Source organism: Patella vulgata, chromosome 1 (assembly GCF_932274485.2).
Source record: "Patella vulgata chromosome 1, xgPatVulg1.2, whole genome shotgun sequence".
NCBI classification, from domain to species: Eukaryota; Metazoa; Mollusca; class Gastropoda; family Patellidae; genus Patella; species Patella vulgata.
Genome location: NC_065879.2, coordinates 94352997 through 94363784, shown reverse-complemented (window position 1 = coordinate 94363784; position 10788 = coordinate 94352997). Strand labels below are relative to the sequence as shown.

Genomic DNA, 10788 nt, shown 5'->3' with positions numbered 1-10788 from the left:
TATGGTTTGGATTGTTCGTACTTTGTTTTATTTTATTGTATATAATATATTAGAAACTATTGTTTGACAGACAAGGTAATATCTGAGGTTTTATAACATTGTATTTAATATATTAGAATCTATTGTTTGACAGATCAAGACAAGGTTTTATAACATTTTATTTAATATATTAGAAACAAACAAAGCTGGTATATATACAATCTTAGATATGTAAATATAGTTACATATTTTAGCGTGTATGCTACATAGTATCCCTCATAGTTGGCAGATGGCGGTTAGGGTAAGAGTCAAGGCGTGTTAGTATTCATATCCTGTGGGCCAATGATAAGCTCCGCCCCTTTTCCGTATTATAGAATCCACTCATACCAGTCCTTGATAACCGAGAATTAGAACGAACACGGAAGTAAATGAAACAGTAACGTCGCCATTAAGTTGTTGAATTAAAAAGATTCTACAGTTCAGTAGGGGAAGTAATATGTAATTTCTATACAACTAAACAGTAAAGTATATTTTATTTAATATTTTAATTCATTTTTTGTAAAAAGAGATATGATAGACATTGACTTCTAATGATACACTTTCTACGTAATCGATAAGTGAATACACCATTATTACACAGGTATGGCTAGTAGCAACTCGAATAATAACATAGAAATATGAGGGACGATTGTAACTTTTACTTCTTCATAAGACATCTAAACGTAAAAATATCTGAAGTAGGAGATAAAATAACAGACGGAAAACACAAATATAAATATTTCCTTTCTAACCAGTCAACTGATTAAATATAGAAATCAGAAATCGGGTTTTCCCGTACTATAAATAGTCGATTCCCTGACAACTCATCCCAAAGACAACTCATCCCAGACAACTCATCCCAATAAAAGACAACTCATCCCACTTTTAAAGACAACTCATCCCAAGTCAAAAGACAACTCATCCCAAGTCAAAAGACAATTCATCCCAACTTTTAAAACACCCGACTCATTCCAAGTTACAAATAAATACCACAAATAATCACTAATATATGAATTTATTACATCAACAATTTATTAAATTATACATTTATGTATGAATTTATTACATCGACAATTTATTAAATTATACATTTATGTATGAATTTATCACATCAACAATTTATTAAATAATACATTTATGTATGAATTTATTACATCAACAATTTATTAAATAATACATTTTATTATAACCTCAACAATATCATCAACTAATACATTTTATTAGGCCAGTCATTTAGTAATTTAGTCTGTCAGTTTGTCGTTCAGTCAGTCATTTATTACGTAATCACCAATTTGATTAAAACAACAATATCAATTTGATTAAGATAACAAATTCTGATTGGTTATGGTCTGAGTGGTCTTCAAAGATAGCAATTGTATTGAAACAAATATCACTTATAAGTTATATTTGTTGGGATGAGTTGTCTTCTAACCCATGGGTTAAAGTTGGGATGAGTTGTCTTTTATAGTGGGATGAGTTGTCTTCTAACTTGGGATGAGTTGTCTTCTAACTTGGGATGAGTTGTCTTATATTGGGATGAGTTGTCTTGGGATGAATTGTCTTTGGGATGAGTTGTCTGGATACCAAATAGTCACATCTATATATAATGGTCTGGTTTTTCCAGATAAAAATAGACCCGGCGTGTAGTTTGTTAAGAGGGTGAATATTGTTGTACATTAAGTAGAACGACGAATAGCTGAATTATTGTTTGATAGATCAAGAAAGGGTTTTATAACATTGTATATTATATATTAGAATCAAACAAAGTTGGTATATAACATACAATTAATCTTGTTTAGTTTTGAAAGATATACTTTAACGTTTATTTATGGTATTCGTATGATTTGTGAAATAATGCTGTATCAACATTGACTTAAATAATCTACTGTCTGTTCCAGGCGACACTACGACTCGAAATTGCTTGCTATTTCTTTAGTTTGTAATTAAAATGGTTAAAATTTACTGACCTACCTGGAATTGTCAGCCCATTACTTTCTTCGTCGAGCCTTAACGACTATAAGGTGGATAAAATACATTACTCTCTTATATATATCACACATTTCGACACTTGTCAATTTCTCAGAGCATAAACATTACCACTTCGCATAATATTAGATATCGGTGGACTAATTATCCCGCGGACAAGTGAGCATTCCCCCATTTCTCAGAACATAAACATTACCACTTCGCCTAATCATAGATATCGGTGGACTAATTATCCCGCGGACATGTGAGCATTCCCCCATTTCTCAGAACATAAACATTACCACTTCGCCTAATTATAGATATCGGTGGACTAATTATCCCGCGGACAAGTGAGCATTTCCCCATTTCTCAGAACATAAACATTACCACTTCGCCTAATCATAGATATCGGTGGACTAATTATCCCGCGGACATGTGAGCATTCCCCCATTTCTCAGAACATAAACATTACCACTTCGCCCAATAATAGATATCGGTGGACTAATTATCCCGCGGACTAGTGAGCATTCCCCCATTTCTCAGAACATAAACATTACCACTTCGCCTAATAATAGATATCGGTGGACTAATTATCCCGCGGACAAGTGAGCATTCCCCCATTTCTCAGAACATAAACATTACCACTGCGCCTGCGTAAATTGGGTCACTCGCATATCATGTAGGGGTATAAGGGTTTTCCACAAATAGAATGCATTTGGTTAATTATGCCAAGTGAAGGAGAATTCGTACGTTTGTTTTGCGGCAGTAATACTTATTTTCAGAGCAGTTTCTAAACGTTTCTTGCAGAATAAATACCTTTATGTAAATAATTTGTGTGTTTTTTTTGTGTGTGTGTGCTTTTTATTCTATTTGGTTACCAGTATTTTAATATTCCTTAAAAATATTCATACTACTGCATGTCTCCCAAAATGTTCCTCACAATATGCTACACTTATTTTCAAACATTAGATGGAATGGTAACCTTCCGGATAAAGTGTACAATTTGTATAACAAGATACGCCCACATTTTTAAAGAGGTGGACAGGGGTCCGATACGCGCAAGTATTAAAAGGAACCCATGCCTTTGGGATATAGACATATATTTTAATTTTCATCAAAATCGGACAAACATTGTGACCTCTAGAGGATACACAAGCTAAGAAAAGGTGATTTTTCGTACAATCAGGGCCCATAATCCAGGAGTTACAATCCGATATGCGCTTATATCGAAAGGAGCCAAAATCTTTAGGATATAGACATATATTTTAAGTTTCATCAAAATCGGATAAAAAAAAATGTGACCTCTAGAGTGCCCACAAGCTAAAAACGGGATTTTTCATCAGGGGCCATAATGCATGAAATTACGACCCGATATACGGCAATAAAAAAAAGAAACCGGGATCTTAAGGAGATACACCTATATTTCATGTTTCGTCCAAATCGGATATAAATTGTGACATTTTGAGTGTCCGCAAACAAATTGTGGACAGACGGACATGGGCAACAACAATATACGGCCTTATCATTAAGCTACATAGACTATGTTAGAGATCCATATTGATAGAAATTAAAGTTTTTCTAATCTATAAGTTGATAATCAAGACCAATTCCGAACCACATGTTTTACACCTCTTCCCCACTATAAAATTTCACGCCAATTTTCGGCATTGCATACTACCTGCAAAGCTAAAAGGCGCCCATAGGGACATATTATAAGCTTACTTAGTGCTAGAAATTAATGTTTTACTAATGATCATCATTGATATCAAAATAATCAAATATTCAAGTCAGTGGATTAAACAACTGGGCAAACTAATATTACCTCCCGTAAATAGCTCTTTAAAACAAATTATATTCTACTGGGTTGAAACCACTATCTAAACATGCAAGTAGGACGAAATGACTAAGTCGAAGCCACACACAAACCACGATTTGTCAAGGGAGAAAGGTTATATAGCTTTATCTGAAATAACGTGGATAGGCGGTTGATGCCCCGCCCATCAGTGAGGAAGTAGGATGTTAAACCCAATTTCATTTAATCCTTAAGTTAATTAATGTTTATGTTATTTTATATTCACAGATAAAGACGAAAAATGGCGGGATATAGGAATCCAGGTAAATAGGCGATACGCGCGTTACTACATAATATGACATCAACTGTCTGCCGTAAATAATGAAGCAATACTGAGTAGCCTTTACGTTTTTTTTTTCAACGTATATGCTTTAAATATTAAATTGTTTGCCCTTATTATGAAATAGTGCAAATGTCAACCGGAATTCTAAATACAACTTACGTTAAACTCCATTTCATTTCTAAATACAACTTTCGTTTGAAATCAGGACGTCACAAGGTGTAGTTGACGTCATATGTCTTACAAATAATAATTTAGTAATTCGTTATAGTCCCAGTAAATTATAAATTATGTACGACGTAGAAGCTCTCGCTTTGTCTTCTGTGGTTTCAACAACAAACCTCCCATGTAATACAAGAATTAATTCTATTGTCATTCGATGTCCTTTTCAATCGGCTTGATATAAATCATTAAGGAAATCTAATATTTAATGGTAAGCGTGCATGGAGATTGATATTGTATTTATATTTGATTGGGTAGTCGAATGGTCTAAACTGGTGCTCTTTAGATCATAAAGGTCTGGCATTGAGTCAACAAACGTAGTTTGAGGTACCAGCTTGTTAGTTACGCGGAGTAGGGTTCGCCGGTTTCTTCACACGTACAAGCATATTATTGATATCAAATAGAACCATATGTTAGTCCCGAATTGACCCGTTTTTTATTCTGGTATGTTTCACCTTTAATAAATGATCTTTTATCTTTTAATTTAGGATACCTGCCACACCACCATGCCATTTTAACGGAAAACAGCAAATTGCTACGAACAATACTTGCGGACGGAATTAAAAACGTGGCACACAAATTAAATGAACGTTTTGTTTTGAGTGATCATCAGTTGAACATCATATTAAAAACAGTCCCTCATCAACCAGATGATGGTGTATTCGAATTAATAAAAATACTAAAAGGCAGCTCGGCGGTACATTTTGACAGATTTATCGAATGTTTGAAGGACCTCGGGTATTTAGGATTGGTTCAGAAGCTTACAGGTATTTACATATATATCAATGGTTTTATGAGCATTGATTGTGGGAGAGAGTTCCATTGATATTTTACTTTTGGATATATTTCAACACTTATTATTTTTTCAGGATGTCAGTTTCGATTTCGGCAGTTTGATATTTTTTGAAGAACGTAACTTCCCACCTTTATGAAAACCATGTAAACACAACGGAACTCTTGTTTTTCATTCGGAGTATGAACCCTATTTATTTAAAAATTTGGGTCAGTTATTGAGTGAACAATAGACTGGGCAACAGAAAATGAGTATACGCCATACAGCGTACTACGAGTGCCGAGATATGTAGGTTATATTATGTACATTACCGCGACCAACACTGGAAATAACCAGTGCAATATTCACTCTGTGAATAGTACTGTTATTGATAATCATTGTGCAATGTAATATGGTGGGGGTGGGGGTCATTTCATCTAGGCGGCGATATGTCGGCCAACCTTCGGTAAAGGTTTGACCTCTATACTCTATTTTACTAAACAACATTTGTCACGAGTTATAGGGACTTTAACAGATTATGTAACTGCTTGTCCATATATATTATTGTTCATAATATCTCTTTCTCCCTCCCCATTTATTATTATTATTATTATAAATAATCTCAGTGGCAGGACTATCCATGCATGGCAAGACAATTATTCATAAAATGAATAAAAGGTCTGTCATTGAGTCAAGTGCCGTGGTTTCGATTCCTCGCTTATACGTGACAAGGAGTAGGGGCGCCTGTGCAACCTCGTGGGTTTTCTATAGGTCCCCCGGTTTCCCCCTCCCACTGCTAAAGACCAGTAGGTTAGTGCAGGCGAATTATTGAAATTAAATTGAAACATATGTTAGTCCAGAAATGACCTAGTTTGTATCCCATTTCTCCTTCTCTCTCTCTCTCTTCAGAAAGACATTCAACTAGTGTTAATACAATCCCCCAAATAGAAACACGACCATCTCCTAGTACCAGTAGCAGTACAGATACAGGATCAGCTTTAGTTTCACAAAAAGAAACTTTACATGATAATACTAGTACAGGTAAATATATTTGAAACATAAAAATTAACAATCTTTATAAGAAGACTATAAGGATAAACCCTACTGTCCAGTTATAAGTATAAACCTTATATTGTCCAGTTATGAGACTAAACCCTATATTACCCAGTTATGAGGGCAAACCCTATATTTCCCAGTTATGAGGATAAACCCTATATTGCCCAGTTATATAAAGATAAATATATTTCAGACACAAACATTAAAAGGGCAAAGCCTTTGTACCAGTTAGAAGAATAAGTCCTATGGACCAGTTATGCTCCATGTCAATACGAATAAATCACATTTTTTAGCTTGTGGACCCTTAGAGATCACAATTTGTAACCAATTTGAAAAACCGTTCCAATATATCAGTGTTACACCATATTGACCAGTTACAAGGATAGGATAAACCCTGGCTTATTGACCAGTTACAAGGATAAACATTGGCTTATTGACCAGTTACAAGGATAAACCCTGGCATATTGACCAGTTATAAGGACAAACCCTGGCATATTGACCAGTTACAAGGATAAACCCTGTTATATTGATCAGTTACCGTATTTTTCGGTGTATAAGGCGCATGCGTAGATAAGGCGCAGGGCGACTTTGGCAGAGGTGTTTCAGGAAAAAAAAAATATGCGTGGTTTAGGCGCACCCTTTCCCAGCGCGTGTGAAACTCGTGCCATAGCATATGTTTCTCAAATCCACCTGCGATCTCCAGTAACTACGTCAAACTCTATTGTTTACAGTTATAATAATTACCGATATTTAGCCGTATCAAGCTTTATATAATTATATTTCTTTATGAAATAAATTGCTTTTGTTACATTTGTTTATATTAATTATAACACGCAATTGCATTATTGCATAACTTTCAGCTGTAATTCTGTTGCTCGTACGGTAGTGAAATTGTCATTCAAGTCCCGCCCACAACAAACATGGCCGTCTATTACATCGTGTTAAATTCGTGAGTAATTGTCTGTGATAAATGAATCGGTTTTGATGATAAACAAATTAAATAATACCTGTAGAAATAATATATCATGATCAGCTACTCACAACTTAAATCCTGACTACCGGTAAAAGAGAAACAACAATTCCAGTTTACTCCAAGTTATGCAAACAACTGACAATCAAACGATAGCGTCTGTTGCCCCGCCCACTCCACGCATCATGACAATACCCAGATTGTAGCCATTTAGATCTATCAGTAAAATAATACAATAGCATTTTTAATACCAATCAAAAAAACAATGATTTTGTCAACTACAAACAACTTCATAAAGAAAACGGTAACAACTCACTGGTAGATAATTAACTATACCGGTAAAATAATACAATAGCATTTTTAATACCAATCAAAGAAACAATGATTTTGTCAACTACAAACGACTTCATAAAGAAAACGATAACAACTCACTGGTAGATAATTAACTATACCGGTAAATTATAACAATGGGCCAATCACTGAATCCATGTTGAATGAAAACCGTCGGTAACTTAAAACGGTTACTAAAAGACAGTCTTGCTCAAAGAAAACACCCCGATGTATATAAAACACCAGTGAACATTCCATCATTCTTAAAAATTATTTATTCAGAATGGCTACGAGACGAACCGCTTATACCGCTAAGGAGAAGTTGAGGGTAATTAGTTACGCTGAAGCACACGGTAATAGGGCCGCGGGTCGTGAATTTAGTTTGGGGGAGTCAAACGTGAGACGTTTTGTTTTTCTTATATCCATATTTTATTATATCTATACTGTGCCTATAACTATGCTGTGCTATACTAAAATATATTTTAGTCGATGGATTAAATTTGTTCTGTTCTTCGATATATTCTGCCAGTTTAACTGTAATCCCGCCCATTAACGCTATCATTGTAACAGACAATACCCATAGCCTATGGTATAATGAGCGTGTGCTCAATGGAAATTACCCTTCTAATAGCCAATGAAAACTCTTTGTCTGTCGTAAGCCCCGCCTTTTCGTCAACTTGACTGATATCACCGTTGACGACACACTGTTTGGATTGCCGACAGTGGCTAACTGTACCGGTAAACGGATTAGCAGAAATATATGTCATCAAATACGCAGGAATAATAGAAATATTAACGAGAATTTTTTAGATATTGTTAGCACTGTCGTTTATGACTAACGGTATACAGAAAAGCCGGAATAATAGAAATATGACTAACGGTATACGGAAAAGCCGATACCGTATCTTAAATGGCCGCCATATTTATTGCACGAAAAAAGACGACATCGGAATGTCGGAATAGCAGAAAAATATGTCATCTAACTATTTACGATATCTTTGCAGATATTTTAATAACACTAAACCGCTATTGACCCATATTGTTGCCACTGTCGTCTATGACTAACGGTATACGGGATATCGGTATGGGAAATGGCCGCCATCTTTATTGCTGTTGTCGATATGATCAACTTCAGACCTCGATGTTGACACACAGAAAAGCCAAGATTTGCTTAATACAATGTATAAGGCGCACCCCTTCAAGAAAATAAAATACCTGGTAAAAAAAGTGCGCCTTATACACCGAAAAATACGGTACAAGGATAAACCCTACTGACCATACATAAGGATAACCCACATTGACCAGTTAATGTTGATTTAATTTCATGATTTGTGACCTCCAAATGCTGCAGTTTCAGATACGTTCATATTGTTTTAGTCAGAACCATATTAAAATACAGTCTTGTTTTAGTCAGAACCATATTAAAATACAGTCTATCAATAAAATCTTTATTCAAAAAGAGACGACCTGATTAATCTACTGAGGAGGGGATATGTATTTCCGGGATTCATTTCATTTCAAACTTTCGACCATTGAACACCAAATGTATCTAGATATATAGATGTTGATATAGCTCAGTAGGTTGTAGGTTGTCAATAATTATTCTCAGTCTGGCATTGTAGTTATTTGATATTGTACTTCTATAACATTTCCAAATCCCGAACCTCTCCTGTTACCCAATGTTTGTTTTATTTTCAGAAATCCGGGTATCCATTATAGGAAAGACAGGGGTTGGTAAGAGCGCACTAGGGAATGCGCTGTTACAACACAATATCTTTAAATCACAACAACAGACTTCCTCTGTAACATCAGAATGTGGTTCAGGACAACGACATCTTCAATTAAATGGTGTAGATACCTTACTAAAAGTTGTGGATACACCAGGTTTGTTTGACACGGGTAACAGTAACAAAACAATAGCCAGGGAAATCGTTAAATGTATTAATATTTTATCACCAGGGCCCCATTTATTTATTATGGTATTCAGAATTGACTCAAGGCTCTCACAAGAGGACATAAAAGTTCTTGAATACTTTAAAAATACCTTTGGTGAAATGATTGATAAATTTGCCGTTGTGGTGTTTACTGGGAAAGATCTACTGGTTGATCGAAGTGAAGATGGTGCTATAGACGAATTTCATACTCATTTGTCAACATTTAGTGATGTTTTTAAACACTGCCCATCCGCAACGATCAATAACGGAAGGAAAGATAAAACAGAAGGAAAGACGAAGGATGTTGATAGAATCTTACAATTACTTCAGACAACTATACAGAAAAATGGTGGGGCATTTTATAAAAACGAAATGTACGAAGAGGCGAAGAAGTTGTTTGAAGACCAAGAAGTAGTCAATCAAAACAGATTGGCCGAAATAGCTAAACTGACGAAGCAAATTGAACAATTGAAACAACGGGAAGAGGAACAAAAACAACGCGAAGAACAACAAAAACAACGAGAAGAGGAACACAAACAACGGGAAAACAATTTGAGAAATTGGGAGCTAGCACTGAAACACAAAGAAGATGAACTTTCTTACACAGAACAAGCCACCACATCAGCATATCAATACGGTATGTTATTTACTATCATCATCATCCTCAGACATGATATTAACACCATATCAATACGGTACGTTATTTACTATCATCATCACCCTCAGACATGATACTAACATCATATCAATACGGTACGTTATTTACTATCATCATCACCCTCAGACATGATACTAACATCATATCAATACGGTACGTTATTTACTATCATCATCACCCTCAGACATGATATTAACACCATATTGTTATGTGTCTAGTAATATATGTTGTTATTTAAATCAGTGCGGGTATAGATGTATGATAATATTGTTATGTGTCTAGTAATATATGTTGTTATGTAAATCAGTGCGTGTATAGAAGTATGATAATATTGTTTTTTACTCGTTACCTTGACCTGAATTTTACATCATATTCATCTGATTTCATTATGTTATATAGTTGTCATCACATTCATCTGATTTCATTATGTTATATAGTTGTCATCACAGGGAAATAAGTTGCATAAAATTCTTGTTACTCTCGTGTTTGTGTTAATAAAGTGGAGTCAACTGCAATACGTCATATCCGGTAGTAAATCAATTGTAATTATAGATTTGGTTTGATGCTTTGCAAAAGTCCGTTTCATTATATGGCAAGAAGCATAATGACCTGTAAGAAATCCTTTAGTTGAATTTTAATTTGTCAATGGTGATCATCATTATTTTAATGTCTTATAAACAAAAACTTGCTATAATAATATTATTGTCAATGATACAAATTATTACAGCCAC

The 10788-nt window shown here is 34.7% G+C and overlaps 1 protein-coding gene across 4 annotated transcripts in view; it reads left to right on the top strand.

Moving 5' to 3' along the window:
* Window positions 1-379: 379 nt before the first annotated feature.
* LOC126816854 (zinc finger protein 239) overlaps window positions 380-10788 on the top strand; it is a 138659-nt gene continuing 128250 nt past the window's right edge. For 3 of the 4 annotated variants that reach the window (XM_056100277.1, XM_056100268.1, XM_056100263.1), the window contains exons 1-5: window positions 380-499; window positions 4064-4098; window positions 4826-5104; window positions 6019-6150; window positions 9164-10036. In XM_056100277.1, the coding sequence (XP_055956252.1) occupies window positions 4077-4098; window positions 4826-5104; window positions 6019-6150; window positions 9164-10036 (1306 nt within the window). In that variant the 5' untranslated portion in view covers window positions 380-499; window positions 4064-4076. The remainder of the gene's footprint in view (window positions 500-4063; window positions 4099-4825; window positions 5105-6018; window positions 6151-9163; window positions 10037-10788) is intronic. The other variant, XM_056100272.1, reaches the window with a different exon arrangement.